The 21,838-nt window shown below is 41.9% G+C and overlaps 1 protein-coding gene across 1 annotated transcript; it reads right to left on the bottom strand.

Moving 5' to 3' along the window:
• Nucleotides 1-205: 205 nt before the first annotated feature.
• LOC113580991 (leucine-rich repeat neuronal protein 3) lies at nt 206-10,427 on the bottom strand. The gene is made up of 2 exons (XM_027015864.2): nt 10,121-10,427; nt 206-3,777 (listed from the first exon to the last, which is right to left on the bottom strand). Exon 2 carries the CDS (start codon nt 3,413-3,415, stop codon nt 1,295-1,297), a length of 2,121 nt encoding a protein of 706 aa, XP_026871665.2. The 5' UTR covers nt 3,416-3,777; nt 10,121-10,427; the 3' UTR covers nt 206-1,294.
• Between the last annotated feature and the right edge of the window lie 11,411 nt (nt 10,428-21,838).

Below are 21,838 nucleotides of genomic sequence, written 5' to 3'. Positions count from 1 at the left end.
GTGCAAGGTCATTTCACTTCACCCAGTGTTCTGAAAGATTTATATATGCTCCTCAATCTCTCTCTCTCTCTCTCTCTCTCTCTCTCTCTCTCTCTCTCTATATATATATATATATATATATATATATATATATACATACATACATATACACAAACACACACACACACACACACACACTTCATAATAAAGCAAACTAGAAAACATCCTGATTGCAAAAAGATGTTGACATTTATTCTGTATTTTCTTCGCACAGAGTCTCACTGACTAGTGCGCTTGGATATCACAGACAGCACAGTCATTATAAAAATGGCTTTTTAACTTTAAACACCCAAAGCAAGAACGCAATGCTTTTGAACCATATGAATGCTAAAAGTACTGAGATAGTATTTTCAATAAAAGTTTGAGATCGGCTTGTCAGGCTGCAGTCATTACTTCTGTCCTTCACTCAATTGACTAAACAATTATGAGCAACATTCTGACCTTGTCCTGGTTTACATATGTCTTGGAGTAGGCACTTACCCTGGCTTATATGACCTTTGACAGGAATTTCTGACAGGAATTTTGTTGCTGGCATGTCAATGCCACTATCCAATCCTGATAAGATTATGTATCTCTTAATGTACCTCTATTATTTATGTTGTACAGTGTTTTATTCAGCAAATGTGTCATTCTGCAAGTTATTTCTTACATTCTGTAGCTAATCCACAATGGGTTAAATCCTGGCTACTGCACAGAAGGTATCTGTTTCATTTCTGGATAGAATATATAACGATTGTAGCCATGAAAAGTCAAAATCCTCTATTAAATAGAAAAAAGATATATTTCATCAAAAATTTACACCATACTCACTATAATTTTCTATTCTACTAGTTGTTCCCCTTTACAAATAATTGGCCTCTCTAATACGTCTATGGATGTTGTACAGCACAGACGGTATTGCTTGGGACCACAAGGACTGCTTCACTACTGTTTACATGATTAACAGTCATTTATAAGAAATAACACCATACTTTTACTGGTTTACCATCTGTACCCGGTACACGACCCCAAATTATCGCAATCCATATTTGACCAAAGAGTCTGGACTTTCTTTCTACAAGCCACATTGCCATCACCACTGCCACCTCAGACGGGTCATAATAGGGGATATAGCGCTGGTTAAATGTGAAGACACTTCCTCCATTTGAATAGTTTGTTGTATGTCAAGGCAAAAGGATACTTATTTGAAATGGCATGTTCTCCTCCCGTGCCTTGTCACCTTGCTAAGGTTTTTGCAGTTCTTTGAGTGGGCTGCTTAGAAGGCATTGTCCAACACATTTATGACTGTAGCTTTCACCTCCATAGCAGTTGGCATGCCGTTCCCAGAAACCAAGAGCCTTGCAAATCGAGACTGTGTTCCAGCCTCAGGTGTCAGTGCTGTTTTGGATGGGCATCTCCTTAACTCTACATAAAGATGCTGGTTCCTCAGAGACACATAAATCAGCAGGCAAACCAGTGAGATGATGGTGAGTAGCACAGCAAAGACAGCCACTACAATTGCATCCCACTTCTCAATGGCCTCATCCGCTTGCTCTAATCCCTTTGTTGTGACGTTGATACACTTAGTAGTGTGTTTATGGTGGATACTGTGGATGTCCACACACACTGTATACTGTGACGCAGGACTGAGATGTGTGAGATTATACATCCTCATGTCAGATGGGACCCTGGCAGTAAAGGCTACAGTCGGATGTTCGGTGCTGGGCATGGTGTACCACTTAATGTTTGGTGTCAGACTGCCATGAGAGGCTTTCCAAGATACCACGACAGAGCTGGTCTGTACAGACTGGATGCTGACATCTAGGGAGTCATTGGCAGGTTTAGGGAAGTGTCCATTCACGTCAACAGAGACAGACTTTAAGTCGGCACCAACAAGGTTGTGCGCCACACAGGTGTACAGTCCAGCCTCTTTCTCTGTGATGTCATAAATGTCCAGTGTGCCCTCAGGGTGCATGTAAAACCTATCTGCCACAGCATTGGCTAAGACCTTGTTCCCAGAGGGAGTGACCCAGTAGATGTCAGGCTCTGGTTCAGCAAATGCCCGGCAGTGCAGGGACAACGAGCTTCCATTGTCCACGGCAACCTGATTGGGCAGGCTGTCTGGGGAAATGAGAGGCAGGCAGATCTCCATCATCTCTCTGAAGTGAATCTGCCGCACATGCTGACCCTCATACTCAGGGGGTTCCACACAGAACAGAGAGTCAGGTTCCATGAAGCGGATGTTGGTTTTATTCATATTCATCCAACGTACTACGCAGTCACAACGGATGGGGTTGGAATGCATGCTGACCTCCCGCAGATTGGGAAGAGACTCTATGGTGATTCTGTGTAGAGCGCTGAGGGCGTTGCCATTTAACATAAGGGTTTCCAGTCGGGGAAGCTTGTGGAAGGCATTGGGATGAATATAGGATAGCTTTGGGTTGTTGGTAGCCTCGATCTTAGTCAGCTCTGGGAGATTGTTGAGGGCAAAGCTGTCAATGGATACCAACTCTGGCATACTGTTGATGCCCAGCTCTTTGAGATGAAGCATATCCAAAAAGTCGCCCCTCTGTATTCGACCAATGGGGTTCTTATTAAGGTCCAGAAATTTGAGGTTCTTAAGATGTCTAAGGGCTCTGTGGGGAACCTCAGGGAAAGTATTGTCATAGAATGAAATGCTCTCCAGGTTGTCAAGGCCAGCCAGTGCATTGTCTGGAATCTGTGATAAGTTCATTCGGGTAAGAACAAGGCTGCGCAAGTTTTTTAAGGGCTGGAAGTTCATGTCCTGTAAAGAGGTGACAGGGTTTTCACCAATCATTAGAATCTCAAGATTAGGCAGGGGTTTAAACCACTCACTTCTTATTCTCTGGAGTCTGTTAGAGTTGAGATGCAGTCTGAGTAAGTTGTGAAGGCCATTAAAGGCCTTGGGTGAGATGTGGGAGATGAGATTGTGATTTAGGTACAGTTCCTGAAGGTTGATAAGTTGTGAAAGAGCATTATCTGGTAGGGAGCATATCCAGTTTTCTTCCATGTGCAGTGATAGGAGTTTAGGGAGGTGGCCCAGGTTGATGTCACTTACTGTGGATAGGTTGTTTTGTGAAAGATCAATCTCTGTGACATTGGGCAAGTAATCCAAAGGTTTCTCAATCTTGGCAATGTTGTTGGACTGCAGTAAAACAACTTGTGTATCAACAGGTAACCCTGAGGGCAGGTTAAAAAGTCCCAAATCATTACAGTCAACAGTAGGGGCCTCCATATACATGGAGCTGGGAGAAAACCAGGGCCTATTCTCACATACACAAAGTTTAGGGCAACTGCCTTTCTCCTCTACAGCAAGAACAAAAGTAGCCATCACAAGCCCTAATAGCAAATAATCCACAAATGATATGTCCTTCATTTTGGCCCAGTTCCGCTCTGTAAATAATTGGTCCTTATAAATGAACTGGCCAGAGATCTTCAAAAATAATGGACCATTTGTTGCTGGGGCAATTGAGATCTAATCCTACAGCGTCTCCCACGGGCTTTGGTTGGTTGATCTACTGTCCACTGGTGCAGAGAGATCTTTCACTAAGTGTTCTAGTCTCAGTGTGATAGAGAAGGGCATACAGGTCAGATAAATGAAGGTGCAAAGATCAGCATATGCCTCAGAGAGGTTTCAGTTAAGCATAAGTGAGGCTGTTAATTTTCTGTAATACTTCAGTGCAAGGACAGTCTCTGTGGTGATTATGAGCTGCCATCATTGCTTCAGTCCACTTCCACCTAAAGGGAATGGGAGAGAGAGATGGGGAGAGAACGAGAGAAAGAGCGCATTAGCAGAGGAAGAAAATGCAGGGGCATCACTAAGGCATACTGACATTTACAAAAGCCACATGAAAGCATGATGATGTGTGATGACATTTTATTCTGCAGTGCCTCAACAGCTAAGCCTTTTACATACGGATTTGGTTCTCCTTGACCTCATATATAATTTTTTTTTTTTTGCAGTTTGTACCAGAACTTCCCTAAATGTTGGCATTATCACATCAGAGGATTATTTTATTTCAATATACCATTTTAACATGTAGTCGGTGACTTGTACTTATGTTTCTGGTACCTGAGAAGCATGGCCTCAAACGTTTCTAAACTATTTTATCATATTCTAAAGAAGATCATCAGGCACTCACTGTGCTTTCCTCAGTGTCTGTGTTTATCGCGTCACTGTTACCAAGCAATTCTCTGTCATGCTAAAAACACCCCCTGAGAATGAATCTGGTAGGTGCCTCCCTTCATCACAAGGGTTACTAAATGGAGGACAGTCCCAAAGAGCATTCCTTTGCTTCAGTATCATCTCTTTCCACTGTGTTGTCCAGAGACAGAGATGAAAAAGTCCTTTTGCTGCTGCAGTGAGCTCCTGCCTCAAGCTGCTACTGTGCAGACATCCTGAGACTGCTTTCAAATGATAGACAGAGGAATAGAGTGTGATTTTTTTAAAGGTATTGTAGCACTTTCATATTGCAGCTCAAATAGCATTCTGATAGGTTTTCTCTGTCTGTGCATTAAGAGACTCTCACACTCAGATTTCCCCTAATCTTTCCCCTGAAAGCGTTAACCTTAGCCCATCTGTTGCAGTGTCCTGTATTTTAGTATTCAGTACCTGGTGATCACAATGGGGGTAGTTCTTTCATCTTCACAGAGGCCCTCTGTCAGAGGAGTTTGTCTTCATCTTCACTTACACTCCCTATCTATTGTCCTAATTGCTGTACAACGCTCATTTTGTAAACAAGGAGTGTGTCTAATGACCTCCAGTAAGGTGGATCTTTTCATAATGATGGCAGCACAGCTTAACAACACAGTGTATCAGCCATGGTGAAAATGGAAAGAAGATGTGCATATTTCTCGTGACTGACAAGAATGGCCTATTTTCACCCCATGTTAAATGGAGCGTGCTGCTTCGGGAGAACTCTTGCTCAGGTCACAGGAGTTGCATGTGGGAAGGCTTACGACCTTTTGACGGCATGGTGCTAATTTGCAGCAAATGAAACTACTGCTATATCACTGTGATTCAGCAGATGGAACACTCTTTCAATTCATTCAGTCTATTACACAAATGTCAGTGGATTCTCTTGAGGTTTCTGGTGATTCCTTTTGATGTTTCTAGACTGCTACCTGTTTCATGTCTTTTATTTGTTTTCATCAAGGCCAAGATTTACAATGGCAATGCATGTTTCAGATTGTGAATAAACTGCCCCACTTATAGCATGCATTATAAAAGAATGCAGCTTGCTGAAGCATGAATAATTTGGTCCAATACTGAATTACATCAGAGCTCAGTCAACAATGTCATCTGCATCACCTCTATTTCCACATAATTTCAGAGAATCCCACTCCAATGAATTTCAAAGCAAAAGCTAACAGTCCTTGTGATTCATGCTCAGTTCTAAATCTCAAATGCTTCAGAAGTTCAGACAGAATAAACACATAAGAAAAACACCTTCTTTTTCATTTTTTGTAAGTAGAGTCCACATACACTATCACATCATTAGCAAATCCATAGACCTCATTGTATGCTAGAGCCTATTGAACTAATGCATTTTGAGCAGGCAAAAATGTAACAGAGCATGTCATTGGCTGAGGTACATTAAGTACACCAATCAATGTCTGTGATAATTGAATTGCCTGTGCAAAAATATTAACATCTGCTAAATTATATCTTGTGATAATACTTTCTGTACATTTTCACTTATGGATAAGCCATTAAAGCAATTAAAGATCACAAATAATAGATTCTATAATATTTGCAGTGATGTAGAAAATGTGGTACTGGTTTGAGTACATTTTATATGTCAAGAATTAAAGCTCCAGCTTTTACACAAGTTTATACCTCTGTTTATTCTGGTTTCAAATATATCTTAGTGCAATTTAGCCAGTCAAGGCTTTGGAATGAAAAGAGGCAATATCACAGTCAGAGACAAATGAGGGAAATCATGCCAAACCCAGTTAGGCTTAGGTAAGAACACATAGACTGAAGGCCTTGGAACAACATTGTTGCTTGTAGGTCTTAAGTGGCAATAACTTGCATAGGGGCTCATGGCTTTGCAGACAGAGAGGAATTCGGTTAATACCGGAGCAAATGGAATTTCAAGATGGATGCCTCTAATCGTGCTCCTGATGCACTGCAGCATTAGTCTACAAAACCAGGGACTGGAGGAGTTTGAGAACTAGGCTGGGCTATTACCGTGCCTGTGCTGATAATGCAGAGCTTATGCTGCCTTGATTAGACACTGTAGGATATGAAAGCTTGTTTGAATACAACAGTGGAGCGAGCAAGGGCCCCGCTAACCCTCCCAAAGCAAGTGGGGCCAAGCAGCAATGTTTGCTTTTGGTTGGCCAATCTTGGGTTGTAAATCCTGGGCCAAGGGACTGGCTAGGGATAATCTCAACACTGAAGGGCCTCTCGGAGCCGTCTGCAGACCCTTGAGGGGAGCTCAAACAAGTTCACTTATTCACCTGTACTAATCCTATTGCTTTGGGCCAACATAGGAGATCGATGTGATATATATATATATATATATATATATATATATATATATATATATATATATATATATATACACACACACACACACACACACACACATATACACACACACACATATATTGTTCAAACTGATGGCTCCCCAGTACTCCGGATTCAGTCTTAAGACAACTGAGGACGGTTTGTTTAAATACCATGAAATGCAGCCTGGCTGGGTGTGAACACAAGCAGCAGGATACTGGCTTGGGAAGAGGAGGATACAGTATGTCCTCGGGGGAAGACATTACACCTTTTCTGCTCAGGCTTGCTCCACACACATAAAAGGTCACACATAACTAGAAAGTAGGGCAGCAGCAGAATAGTCTCCTGCTTCATGGGAAACAGCCAGTGTATCACTGCAATGGGCTAGAGGAAATTCTAATTAAGTGGTAATTAACACTCTCTCTGTATCCCTCCTATTCCCTCCCTCATTTTCTCTCCCTCTCACTCTCAGCACTAAGCATTACAAATGCTATCTGTGCTGCTATAGGCCTAGCTATAGGCCCACCCACTGGATAGGCCTCTCGGTGGGTGGTGTTCCGGGCCAGCTGGTCCTCCCCCTGCCCTTCACGTCATTGATTTACCATTACATTATTTCCAAGGTAAGAGGAGAGTCCATTAAACAGGTCCCAGTATGCAACGTGTGTGCATAATGAAGTTTCCCGCACAAGGCGAGAGGAGCACTTCCCTTTGCACCTGCTCCTGTGTGCCGTGCAAATCAGCAGTAAGTCAACGGTTAATGCGGAATCAATGTTCCAAATTAACCAACGGACCCCACACTTTGCAGCTTCACTAGACATCATCTTGAGTTTCTACCCAAGCAGACACATGGTGGAATTCACTCGCAGTTCCCAACACACATACCTGGGCATCATTAAACGCATGTTAGAAAGGAAACTAGTTTAAGTGCCCTATTGAATTTGTAACTCAATCCCTGGTTAAGCAAATCCACTTTTAGAAACACTCTGCATGGACAAAATGGAAAGACAGTGTGAAGTCTGGGATAAATCGAATCTACAGGTACAAATGTGTTATGAAGCTGTCTTTATATGAATAATATATAACTGGTCAACAGGCTATGGGCCAGCAGGGATATGCTCCTGCTCCTTCAGTAGAGGATCAAACTTTACATGCCACTGAAATGCTTTATTGCACAAACGGCTTGTTTATTTTGATTTTACAAGTCTTCTCTTTATATTTAAAACTTTGTTTTCCAGCAGCCTTGCCCAGTTTTGAAGATGTGGTAGTTACTGTCAAACACTGCACTGATGTTATTCCCAGAATGCTTCCGTGTGGAAATTGTGGTATGATATCCAAGAACAAGCAACAAAACAGCGCCTCCAAAATCCTGTACAACCAGTTAACCCAAAACCGAGAGACCCCTCTATGGTCCCAGGCAAATGGAAATAACTGGCTCGAGGCATTGATTCTTGTGGGAGCGTCAATCAGCCAGTGCTGGGTTTGATGTAGGCTTCTGTGCTTAGCCTGTCCTTAAGTAATGAGCTGCTGGTTGAGTACTGCACAGGCACCCAGCCCTGTGCATCTCTACCATAGGGCTCAGTCTGATTCAGGAGCAGATGGAATGCACAGCAGTGGCACGCTGATGGTTTTGCTCTAGTCACTTCTCGAAGTACTGACAACATGCGCTTCTATGTTAGCCCTTTCCTTTCGAGACCTGTACTGTTATAATAATACATTTAAACTTGTCTAAAACAACTACACTATAATGCCTTTGTTAAGATATTTTTATTCCTTAAATAGACCAAAGCTACTGCAACTGTAAAAAATGAAGCAGTTCATAGCAATTATTTTATCTCTTAAGGTAGAGTATAAGCTGTTGAAATAGTAGCAGCTATCAAAATGAAGCAATTCATAGGGTACTGAGAGTAGTAACACATCCGCTGCAAACCCTTTCCAGCGAATGTGTTTGTGTATCAGTCTGAATGTGTTTCGGAAAGATTCCATTTCGCTTCTGATACATATTTTCTTTTTGTTGGGCTTGATTAATGAATATGAACAAGTTTCAAGGATCTTCATTGATGTTTCCTCATGTTATTCTGTCATGTTGGGTAGCCCACACAGTTTCTCTCCACACTGACACTCTGGTACTCTATAAATTTGCTCTTCATACACACACCCACACACTGAGTGCTGCATGCTGTGTGGTAGGAGGCCACTGTAAGATACAGAAGCTGTTTAGAAGCTCACCATAAAATCAGAAGATGGAAATCACTTGAAGGCTTATCATGTGCACAGGCTCCTTAATACCACACATTTGACTTAATGTTTGCTCATTGATTTTGTCTTGGAGTATCTGTATCCTAAACCACACACGTTTGCAGAGGCTGGTTCCTACAAGAGACCATCAGATACAAGGTCTTTTTTTTGTATTACTGGAGGAGCTGAATTTTGTCTGATGCTTTTTTGTGCATGCTGGCTAGGTAATGAGATGGTAGGTGTGGAACTGTATTTGTTACTTAATAACAGTAAACTGTAGTAAGACAAACTATATGGTGAAATTAAATCTTAGTGAATTAGAATAAGGGATGTGTTTGTAGATTATGTCACAAACAGGACAGCAGGCACTGACTAATAGAAACAACATATCTACATTGACTGATATATTTGGCTTTAACATTGAGTAATTGCACATCTGCCACTACGCGAATCATGCAGCATTCTATAAGGCCTCTACAGACGCATGTGAGAGAGTGAAATATCAAATAGCAGCTGCGTGTCTCTTACCTAATACAAAAAGGTGTGGGAGGACAGGCTCCTTGTTATGTGGGTTACGAATTGGATAAAGTGTCAAATGCATAAGAGGTGCTGTCCCGTGGCAGCATTAATTATGCCAAAGCAATGAATGCAAATCGCTTATACAGCCCTGTGGCGAATGGATCAGAATTACAATGACACTATTCACGGTAATACATGAATTTTTAGAATATTAATCGACGAAGCTCATGGTGACTGTATACGATCGTACTGCGTGGCCGAGGACATCGCTGCCCGCAACAGGGTGATTTAACGGAGAGTAAAAACAGTGAGCTGCAAACTGTGTCTGCCTGCCTATAGGCTAACCTCTTGGACGTGCCTTGTGTGCGCCCTCTGACTGCACCAGCAACAGGACCACTGTGTTCGGTACACATATATTCCAACCACACGTAGGGCTACTTTTCTGTGCATTAAGAGACCTCGGCCTACAGTTATTTGATACAATAATAAAATCAGTTCAATACGTGGAATTAATAATGCGGGACCGCGCAGTCAATATGCGTTCCCACGTCTGAGGATTAGTACATCTAAATGCAACCTTCGCAGTTAGTTATACTAAAGCTAAAGCTCGTATTTTAACAGATGCGTGCAATACATAGTATTAAAACAAAGGGCTAATTAATTTTATATGTTTTTAAAAGAAAGCGTTCAGCTGGAATTCGCCTGTTTTCTGTTAACTTCTGAAGAGCTATGCGGTAAACCGATGGCGAAGCCGCGGCATACCTAGACAAACCTTGGCTATAAAGAGAATATTGACAGAACGTTTTAACTTACCCGTATAAGTCAATCCGGCCGATGGAGCAAAATGTATTCCGTTTATCCCCATCGAGTGCAGTGGTCCAGGGAGCAAGAGCGCGCACAACACGCAACCCGATGGACGCGATGTCTTCCTTTACGCAACTGGAGACCGAACAGCGAGACTTCTCGCGCGGATGCCTGTCGGGTTTGTTCAAGCGAGGAAGGAAACGTCCGCTTGCAGCCTACTGGTAGCTGGCTTCTTGAACTCCCGCTACCCTTTTCCCGGGTTGTTATAGGTGCACCTCCTTCTCGATCGGTTTTCACACTGACATGCTGCTGTCTGCCCAGCAGTCATTAATATCGAAACAACCCCGGATCTTTAGAGGACAGCCAATAGCGGCGGAGCACAGGACCTAGCGCTCGCAGGCTCGTGCATCTGGTTGGCTATATGCAACAGTCCGTCATGCAGACCCGTTACTGAAGTCTTCAAGCAATGCAATAAGGAGAGGCTAAAGGGGGGTGCACAAGAAAATGGATATCTGTTCCTATTAGTGGCTGTTCACCTTTTTAGTCCCAGGAGTATTATCAAGAGATTGTTTTACAAACTGGTATCTTTGCAGGTCTGTGCGTTTTGTCCTGTCCTTATATACAGCCATTGTACATTAGAAACATTTCTGTGAATAATAGCTAAACTAAATGTCATATTTTGATCTTTTTTCGTGAGTAGAGTATAATCACATGTAAATATTATACTCTGCCTTCGAACCAGAATATACCTACAATTACTAGAAAATAGAACATAGTGCAACCACTCAGACTGGTCAATTTCCAAGAAGCCAATTTATTTTGAGCTCCAGAAGTTACACAGAAGGCAATAATAAATGTACTTTAAATCAATATTAGGATATACAACACAGAAAAAAATATTGCAGCGTATACATGTAAAATTATTCATCAGTGCACAATACAGTTGGGCATGACTCAAGAACAAGAAAGACAAATGAAAAAAAATTTCAGTCAATGACCAAGTGCCTCTGTAGCCCGATGACCTTGCGAGCCCGTCTTACTCTGAGGCTTAGCACCTTGCCTGAGGGAGCTAACCCTGTTTGCCTTGAATGAACAGGCCGTGAAGGTGCCATCCTCAGACAGACCCATGTTGCTTTACCGCCCATGCCCCGAGACCTTCGCGCCTTCACGCACCATAAAAATCCAGCTATGACTCACAGCCCTCCCAACAGGGTCATGCTACAGTACTATTTTTTCATGAAAAATGGTGTGAAAAAATGAGTATGGATGTAAGAAGTGTAAATCTGCTGTTTGGATAACATTAGCATGTACTGGGTGTGTTGGTGGGATTTTTCTTTTCACATAGCTGTACTGTGAACATTTTTAACAATGTTCCAGGGCCATGAGGTGGTGATACTTTGGTAGTCTGTTTTCCATCAGACAGGACCTTGGAGGGCAGTGCAATTTACTGACGGGAATTCAGGAATTCCTTAGTTCCAAATGCTTTTATGGGAAGCATAAAATAACGTGCACACGCACCTGTGTGTGTGTGTGTCATGGCGTTTCATACCTTCTAAAGACTTCCAGTCTGTTTCTGGTGTTCCTTTGATATGAGGTATCCATCATAGTCTTATTTTTCCTCAACATCATAAACCCACACCACAAGTGACATCTTGGTAAACAGGCCTAACCAGGCTAGTTCCACATATGACCTGTATTCCTAAATATGTAGTTCCCATGCATCCCTAGTGTTACTGACAGGAGAGGACTAAAGACTTGGGCTAGAAACCTAAGTGCAAGCTTGCTAGACCTAATTGGTACTCTTGCACATTTCTGTCCGGTGATAAACTCTCATTGACATGGCATGTCGCTCTTCCGGCTTGTCACTTCGGAATCCAGTTCCACTGGGAAAAGGCCCACAATTCAGAGAAGCCTGGCACTGATCCATCGTGCCAGTGGAAGAGAGCAAGAGGATCGAGGGAGCGCTTCACGAACTTTGTGGTTTGTGCAGTTTGGGCTGTCTGTCATCCTGCTGTGCAGAAAACACGATGCCAGGTGGAGGTTTGTTTAGCTAAGACTCTGACGTGCCTGCCACCAGCCAGCCCTGATCCCCACACACATGCGTGCACAAGTACACACACACACACACACACACACACACACACACACACACATGCATATGCACATTCACACACACACATACACAAGTGCACCCCCCTCATTAGGTTACCATGATACTCAGCCATCCTGTGCCAAGCTAGTGAGCAGCTTTTTTATATCCTCCTTCCTGCTAGGAGGCAGGAGCCAGTGAATTAGTAAATTAGACCCATTCCCCTTCATGAACTCATTCAGATGAATGCTTGCTTTTCCATAATTATGCTAAAGAGACCATAACTTAATGTTGTTTGTAATGTGTCGCCATGTATCATTGCCAATTTGAGCAGTAGATCATGTTAGATAATAACAATTACAGTGCCCCTTTGTTTATCACAGTTGTAGGGTAGGGGTCTAAGTTCATATATAGATGGATCAGGAAATAGGCTGCTTTGTGTGGGTGTGTGTGGGTACAGCAGGTGTTATAAAATAGGTGTTGTAAAACTCTGTTCTTTGTGTACAAAACGTATTTATGATGACATAATGGAGATCAACCGTTATCATTTAACTGAGCACACAGAATCTGTCAAGCAGTTACTGTGGACAGTGTGCTAGACCGATCATGTAATCAATAACCCTGTTGCTGACAAGACTAATAACATGATTTCTTCTTCTTCTTCTTCTTCTTCTTCTTCTTCTTCTTCTTCTTCTTCTTCTTCTTCTTCATCTTCTTGGTGTTTTTGACAAAACCTGATGATATGGTGAGTTTCACGATGAATTTATACTGCGTTTTAAAAAAGTGCATTGGCTAGGCAAAGGAAAAGAGAAAAGGAGAGATTTATTAGTTAGTGATTATAGTGCAATAAAAGCAGTCTGGAGTCAGAGCTTGTGTCAGTACCTTTGCGACCTCTAATTGGAGGACCAACCTTTTAAACGCCCTTGTCACACATGCAAACCTCTTAAGAAGCAGCGGCATCCATATAGCAAACCTAACTCCCACGGCTTAAGGCAAATATCATTCGTATTCCTCACTACTCTTGTGTAACACCAGCTTTCTGAGAGCAACCAAATGCAACCCAAGTTGAGGAGATAAAAGGCTAGGCTCCTTTTTAGCTCCACCCGGGAAGCAAGCGAGGCAGAGGTATACAGCCGTAGGATGTAAGAAAAGCTCTCCCTGGAGCTCCCTCACTTTCCAGCACTCTACTGTGGCTGCCATAACTGAGCTTCCACTAAAAGTTCTGGGACTCTTACTCTCTCCACACCCTCTCCTGAAGCCACGGTTCCTGGGGGAGGAGCAGTAGGCAGCAGGGAGCGCCGGGTCTGGAGAGGTGATTTAAAGGAGTGTGGCAGGAGAAACTCATGGTGGTTAAGAAAGAGAAGAGGAGGAAAGTTGGAAGAAGGGGGGGGGGTCAGGTGTGATGTGAGACAACAAAGATCTCGGAGGAGCGCGAGAGAACATGAGAGGGGAGGTGTTTTTGTAGAGGATGGGCAGTCTGGACCTTTGGTGCAGAACAGCTGCAGATCACTCCCTGCCTTGTGGCACAGGCAAGCTCAAGCAGTTAAGCAGTGATGGAATTACAGCCAGTTTATCACAGCCATTACCTGTTAGTCAGTTTCTTCACACACTTCAGAAGGGCTAAATGCAAGGAACTCACAATACCCTTGTGATTTCACAATACCCTGTTCTGCATGAAAAAAAAAAAAAAAAAAAAAAAAAAAAAAAAAATATATATATATATATATATATATATATATATATATATATATATATATATATATATATATATATATATATATATATATATATATACATACACATATGGCCCTAGACAGCATAACAGGTATCCTATTGAACTATTATGCTGCATCATAAATCCTTTTTTATTAGGATAGTTTATATTTACAGTACACCCGAACATATGATTCACATACATCGTTAAATTAATAATTGTACACACAGATACACACACTTCTATCTACATTTTCTTTATGGTTGTGTTGTGTTTTAAGATGTGTGCTAAAAGCATTGGGGAGTTGAGAAAATGTGTGTCATACTGGGGCTGAGAAATGTAGTTGCATTGTCCCGCAATCTGAAATGCTCGTTGTTTCTTTTTTCTCTCATTACATTCTTTTGTGCCTCCACTGTGAATGACTGGTGCTGATTATGCAAATGAGGTGGTAGAGAGCAGCACGGATAATTATCACAGCTGAGGATGGGTTTTGGAAAAGCTCTCTTTTTCGCTGCCATAGAGACCCTGCAAGTGCGGCACAGAGAATCGCCCCCAATACAGTTCTGCAGCTCCAGATGCATCAGGTCCAGCCAGGTTTTTCAGCAGTTTGATCTTTGTCTTTTCCTTCTTCAAACATTTAACAGGAAGTACCTTTATTCTCAGCATTCTCCAAAAAAACAACACCACCACACACACACACACACACACACACCAAAAAAAACAAAAAAAAAACAGGCGTTCAGTATATTTTCTTTTTGCTCCAGTGAGAGTGTCACTGCAAGTGCTCTGGAGTGGACCCAAGCTGCTGGAGCATCATTAGGACCCCATGCTAGTGACTCAGCCAGAGTTGACTGGCCTAGACGTTGACAGTCACATCTTCCATACGAGTCATTATCCGTTGAATGGGTGATGGGTGGCTGCTTGCTTTAGGAACTCAAGCACCCACTCTCCGCAGGGCCAGAGCAAAGGTTCTGCACTAGTGGCCTGGTTTGGGGAGAGAGAGTAAGAGACTGTGCTGTGACCGAGTTAACGTAGGCCGCCTGATGAGAGTGCGCAACCCCCCCTTCTGTTACTGCACGCCAAGCCAGCCTAATGCGGGTCAACGGCGAGAGCAGATGTGGACTGAAACAGAACCTCTGCTGCCCTGTACTGTGACCGGCATGGAGCAATGAGCGCCACACTCATCTCCTTCAATAAGACCGCTACTGTAACCTGGCCCATTTTTGACCGTGTGAACTATAGTTTAATGAAAGTGCAATGGGTGGTGCATTGGGCTGTGTGGTAAAGCGTCAGGACATGCTCACACCCTGACACCCTGGAGTGCAGTGACATAAATCATAGCCCCAAAAAAAAGTCCCCCAAAAAAATAAAAGTACATTTGTCAGGGTGGTCATCAGCTTTCATAGTACATGGACAGGTGGCCAGGGCTCCTTTGACCAGATCCTTCCTGTGATATTTGATATTCCTTAGCACTGTAATTTTTAATGCAATTACAAGCCTCTCCTAATGCAATTAGGGTGCAAGATCTGTAGCACAATGTTCAAATCAATGACAATAACATTAGTTTGTGGTTCATTATTGGCACCATGTCTTGGGTATGACTTTTGCAAACACTAAAAGGAAATCAACTGAATTATGATATTCCATTTACATAAAACAGCACAATACTGCAAGTTTAGAATGTGAACTGACTCCTCTAAATTTCTGTTAATTTAAGGATCATAGATTTTTAAAATGTACTCTATCTTCTGAGGAGTTTATTGACAGGATTCTGTTGTCTCTCTGAGGAAGGCCAATTCACATATATAGTGGTTATTAGCAAGCTAATACAAAGCCTTCATTCAGAAGGGTTTTTTTTAGTAAGCCTCAGGGCATCGCCTGTTTTTTGGTTTGTTTTTTTTCCATTCTTTAGCAGTCTCGTGGGAGATGTGCAATGCATGAAGGAGAGGGAGAGAGACATAGAGAAAAGGGGAGAATCAGTCTGGGGTCACAGGAGAGTTAAAACAGAGTTTTCTCTTCTCCTCACCTAGCCATTTAGCACCACACGTGCTGGTGCAAGTGGGAGCCAGACCCAGAGGGGAACCTTTTCACTCACTGACAAGCAAATGAGTGGCTGGCAGTGGCTCTTTTCACACTTAATGCTGACTTTGACAGTGGTGCACGTCACTGAGCAATTATCTCACATTGTCTCCCACACTGCCCAAAATGTTTATCTATCATTAATCCATCAGTCCAGATATGGACAGTCGGATTGGATGGCTGGTTTGGTTCCAGCCAGATCATTAAGCATTATATAAATGGTTTTGTACTAAGTTAAAGCGACCATTTGCAGAGCAGAGTGTGAGCTGAAGACCTCTGTTTGTGCTTGTAGTATGTTGGTTGTAACTGAGAGGAAATCACTTTGCTGCATTAGTGACAGTGGACTTGACCATAACATCTTCAGTGTTGGGATGTTTCCCCATTTAAAATGAAAAGCCATTCCAAAGAGAGCTGTTTGCAATGGGTTTTATTTGCCTTTTGAGAGTAAATAGCATGCCTAATGGTTTAGAAACTCTTTCAATCATCAATTTGGGTCAAGCACCCTTGAATGTGCTATGCTAATCAGGGCTAATATATGTAACCCTGACACAAGAGCCTCCTTTATAGAGAGCTTTGCAATCCATAACTGTGTTTTTTTAAAGTCAGGCTTTGCTTTTGTAAGTCCTAAATGCATTTCACATTCTCCATTCTTGATTCTGATGTCTTGTACATGGTGCTAGTGAGTTTCAGTATCAGGAAGCAAAGTTTGAACTTGAAGAGGGAGTGGGAAATATGTACAATGGGGTGCATACTATGGATGAATACAGAACAATGTTGTGCATTGTGTTGTGCCACTTGATTAACCTGGGCCTAACAATTTCCCCAGTTTTCATTGTAAATGTTATTCTGTTGATGGAGAACAATGGCAGAGCACGCGAGAAAGTAGCAGCATAGAATGCTCCTCTTTCATCCCGCTTGACTGTACAAATGGACCTCATTGTCTACGGAGAAATTCGATTTTCTGCCTTGCGCCAGTCCCACATACGCTCGTCTCCGGGGTCTGACGCCACCCCGAAGCTTATCAACAGCACTCAGGGTGTGGAATTGAGTTCTGGCACATAGAAAACCATGGAGGACGCTGGCTGAGAATCCAAAATACACTATAATCCCTCTGGAGATCCTCCTGCTTCCCCCCACAGCCATCTCCTCCGCAATCCTCCCACCAGACACACTCGGAACCACACAACCACAAGGGGAGAGAGGAAAGACAACAGAAAAACCATCCCAGGAAACGTCACTTTAGCTGGTGTCATTTCCTGTGTTATCTCATGGCCTGAGCCAGTGCCTAAACTCGTTCTTATTCACATATAAGCGTCTGTGAGGCGGCGGTGTCCTTGTCCAGTCACGAGGCTGCGCCGGGTTTGTTAAACGCGCTCTCCACTACGTTCTGAGCTAGGCTACGCATCCCACCACCCCTGCTGAAGGCTTGCTGTGTTGAGGCATGGCATGTCATACAGGAAGTGCTGGGCTATTCTCCCTGGGAATATTCTCCCTTGCCTCACAGCTCAGAAACAAAGGCACTGAGAATGCACTTGTTGGTCTGACATATAAAGGTGAATCTGATATCACATTTCATTTCTTGACAAATAAATTGGCTTATAAAACACTATGTTAATTATTCATCTTTGCAAAATATGTTTAAATGATCCTATTTAACCTTAACAGTGATTACATATGTTATTTTACTTCAGCACAGTAGCAAAATACAACATAGCAGCACTTCTCTGTGTGGCCATTCGTTTCCAAACAAGTCCACTGCACTGGGTTTTATAAAATAATAGACTATCTAGATTTCAAGACTTTCACAATGTAACATTGTAAGCAAAGTCAGGAGATCAGAAACGTGAACAGACCACTCTGTATGCTCAGTTGAACTGGAGGCAATACTTTGCAATGACAAACAGTCTTAGGATGGCTTATATACATTAAAAAAAAACAGATGAACTCAATATGCAGGATATGAGGATCTGGTGAACTGTCGATGATTGTACGAGTCGCTCTCCTGGAGACTAACTGCATGATGGGTAGTTTGGGTGTCGGGCGGCATGGCACACAAAGGTTATGTTCACATTTGAAATCAATCAGTCTCATTTAATCACAGTAATGATAAGATATAATGATTACATGTACCAAATACTGCTCGGTGCAAGCCCCTTGCATACACACACATACACACACGAAGAGGAAACAGGCTCTGATTACTGATAGTTTAGTAAGCGTGGGCCATCTTATGATCCCCGACTGACTGCCTACACATGGTCTGAAGGATCAAGTTTTCTGCAGGAGAGCAGGCACACAAAAATATATCAGCCACCACCTATTACAAAATCCTGTGTGTTGGGCTCTTTTTGTTCTGGAGATAGGAGCCTGGCATGACGTGTCTACTGCCTCTGTTTAGCTTGCACAGTGTGAGACTATAGCACATTTTAATGAGCACACAACATGGAGGAATCCCATGGATTAGGGTGGCCTGATGTGCACTATGAGGTGCTGCTGTTCTTTGAAGGTGGCGCTTATGCTCGGTGTGGGTGGTGAGTCAGAGCTGAAATGCAAGCAGGCTAAAGAGGGAAAGAAAAGAATGTTCTGTCAAACATTTTTCTTAAAGGTGCTCTTCACAAGGTTCCATCGGTCATTTACACCCTTTGCCGCAACTGATATTAGACTAAACAAACACTTTTAAAGGCTGATTCCAACAGGTGTCCTCTGATAAAAGAGGTGCTTCTGGCAATTTTGATGTTAAGCATCATAAGATTATGTTCCCAGGTGAAATCCCAATGCATATGATGCATATGACAGCTGACTCATTGTATTTTTGGCAGAGTGACATAATTCTTAAGATAGTGGATCATAAGAAAACCGATCAAGTGTGAGCATCAGAAATGTTCTGCAGTATCTCCGGTGCTTGTCATCTTACTGTATTTTACAGATATATAGTGAATTTTATTATGCAGACTGTGACTACAATGAAATGACAGATTTATACATGTTTCTCTGTGTCTAAAGTAAAGTGAGTTTCATTTTATTTATGATAGCATTATGAACACATAACAATCCAATGACATTGTAATGACAGAGCTCTACATATTTTCTGTGGAGCTCTTACAAAGTGAGTTGCAGTTGGCATGGGTAACCAATACCATTACACTCATAGTTAAAGTGTACATAACTATAGTTGAAGTGTACAGTTTGAGTTACTTTTTTTATTGCATAAAACTACATGTTTTTTATATAAATTTTACCACCACATTCTAAGACAGTAAATACTACAGAACTTTTTTTTTATTCAGTCAATTTACCTATGTCACATCAAGTACATTATGTTACTGACACACGAGAAATGCAATATCATGGCATGGAACAAAAAAACACAAGACTGGGAAAACACGGAACATGGAACCCGGGAGGGACTGATCGTGACACCAAGAGAATGCATGGACAACTAAAATGTTATGAAGGCCAACATACTGTATACATACTTTAGAACAGAATGACATGTCATCTCTATGTTTTGCCTTTGAGTTTAAGCATTCTTAAAACACCTGTCGGTTGTTGGAAAGTAGTCTTTATAAATATATGTTTATGTTAGTCTGTGTAAATGCCTGTGTAAGTTACTATCTGGGTTTTGTAAGTGTGATGTAGCCTCATAAACAGGTTTGCATGCCTGAATGGTGCGTACAAAGCAAATACTACAAGGAAGTTCAGGTTTAGGCTATTAAAGTTATATAGGTGGATTATTTGCACATTTGGAAAAGTCAAAAGAGGTCCGTGCCAGATAGTGGTTCCAAAAGGTTTGCAGTTTGTAGAACATTCATGCAGTTAGAGATTTGCTTTTATTAACATCCATAACCTGGGAGTCCCGTTTCCCCTCCTGAAATTAATGCATGGTGCCAGATAATGTTCCTGTCCTCCCCCAGGAACCCTGTAAGCCCCCAGAAGCATGTTCTGTCTGAAATGTCAGTGCTCCTTTACACCGATAATGAAATGTCATTACAAGAAGACATTCGTTCAGTTCCAGTTCAAGAAAGAGCCCCAGCATTAGTGAGGACTTTATGAAAGCAGAAGAAGCATATTGTTTTATAGCCAGCACGTCTCATCACTTGCAAACAGATTTAGTTAATGGCTCTGAGACATGAATGTCATTTTGAGATAACATGCCCTAGAGCCCAAACAGGCACTTCTGATATACAGAGGACTTTATGTCGGAGGAAGTCATTTGATTTATTTCTTCCACCATCCATTCCTAACCCCAAATTAATGCCAGGCACACATCTGCAGACCACACACTGAATACGTGTGATAATGAAAGCACAAATCACCTGATCAATGTGCCTAGATCTAGTGCCTTCTGGCAGAGGAGAGGCAGTTAATATTCTGATTGATCCTGGTTTTGTATTTGTAACCCAACACTGCTCTTGTGAAGACAGAGCTATGGCAACTATGACGGTTTCAGTGTTTTTGTGTCTATGCGCAGGTTTTAATGATTTAAAGCAATCTCAGTGCATGAAGACACATGATCCAAATGATAAGAAGTTAAGCATATTAGTAAGTTCATTAAATGCCAACCACATTCATAATGATTTCTTTTAAATAAGCAGCCATTAGAGTGTAAGAAGTGGGTAAGTGTAATGAATCTCATAATAAGTTTTATTTCTAGAGATTATCCTTCTGTGCAGTCTAGCTCCAGCCCTAACACACCCACTTGAAATTTTTAGATGCTCCTCAAGTCCTTGAATAGGTGGATTTAAAGTACCTCAGAGTTTCATAGATATTAGACTGTCCTTTATGATCCCTTTTACACGGAACATTTTACCACACCACAATAATAATGAGATTTTCAGAAACCAAGAGAATGTACGAGCTACTAAAATGTTAAAGTCATGTCCAGAATATTGTGTATATATTTTACAACAAAAGGGCATGTCATTCCTAAATTCTGTCTTGTTCAACACCTTCAAATCTGAGCATTCACCTCTTATGAAACTTGGATATTGCTTTGACTCTCTGCATTATTGCTCAATTTTTATAAAATAAATCAGATTTTTTTTTCAACCAATAGCATTATGGCTCGTTCGGCAAATCACCTTTGGAAAATTCAAACCCCCAAGGTTTTTTCAAAAGCATTCAGTGCCTTTGATATTTTTCCAGATTTGTGACTGAAAAAAGGTGTGAAGCAACTGTAATCAATAGTGGTGCAACTAGAGATTGTCGTTTCAGTCTCGCCTCGACCCAGTCGAGATGCTGCCTGTGTCATTTACGGGGTGAGATAAGAGTTCGCCTGCTCTGGAGCTTGCATTTCTTTAACAAGTTGTCTAAGGGATAAGAACAAATTCATTTCGCCTCTTGATCTGATGCGGCATGAGCACTGGTTACTAGAGAATTCACAATTTATCTCTCAGAGCTTTGGGTGTTTGTTTATGTGCGAATGTAGGTCTAATTCGTGATAAGGTGATAACAAACATTACTGCCAAAGGCATGTTACATTTCATTTGAAATGTAAAACATTTTAAACAAAATTGTAAATTTTTTTGCAAGGCATTCACTGAACTTTCTTTAGGACGAGACTAGAATCAACATCAGGTTCGGCCCCTGATTCAGTCTATTAGCATGCAAATCCCAGTGTTTACTGCTGATATCTTCTTGATCCCTTGAACTTTAATATTGATGCAAATCTGTACAACTGCGGTGCCATCATAATTGACTGTCTCTTCAAATGTGGAGTTTGTTTATTATTCTCTTAATGGCAGAGTGCTGAGAAGAAGATGCTACACTGAGTGCTAAGCCATTAGCCACTTGGTAATATACTCCCCCAGACTCTTGGGTCACAGTTAGCATGCTAGTTGTGAAG

The sequence above is a fragment of the Electrophorus electricus genome, chromosome 7 (genome assembly GCF_013358815.1).
Source record: "Electrophorus electricus isolate fEleEle1 chromosome 7, fEleEle1.pri, whole genome shotgun sequence".
NCBI classification, from domain to species: domain Eukaryota; kingdom Metazoa; phylum Chordata; class Actinopteri; order Gymnotiformes; family Gymnotidae; genus Electrophorus; species Electrophorus electricus.
Note: the sequence above shows the minus strand (reverse complement) of the source record. Positions and strands in the feature narration are given on the sequence as shown.

Coding starts and splice junctions, on each gene's coding strand:
- LOC113580991 (XM_027015864.2), bottom strand. CDS start 3,415: ATGAAGGACATATCATTTGTGGATTATTTGCTATTAGGGCTTGTGATG.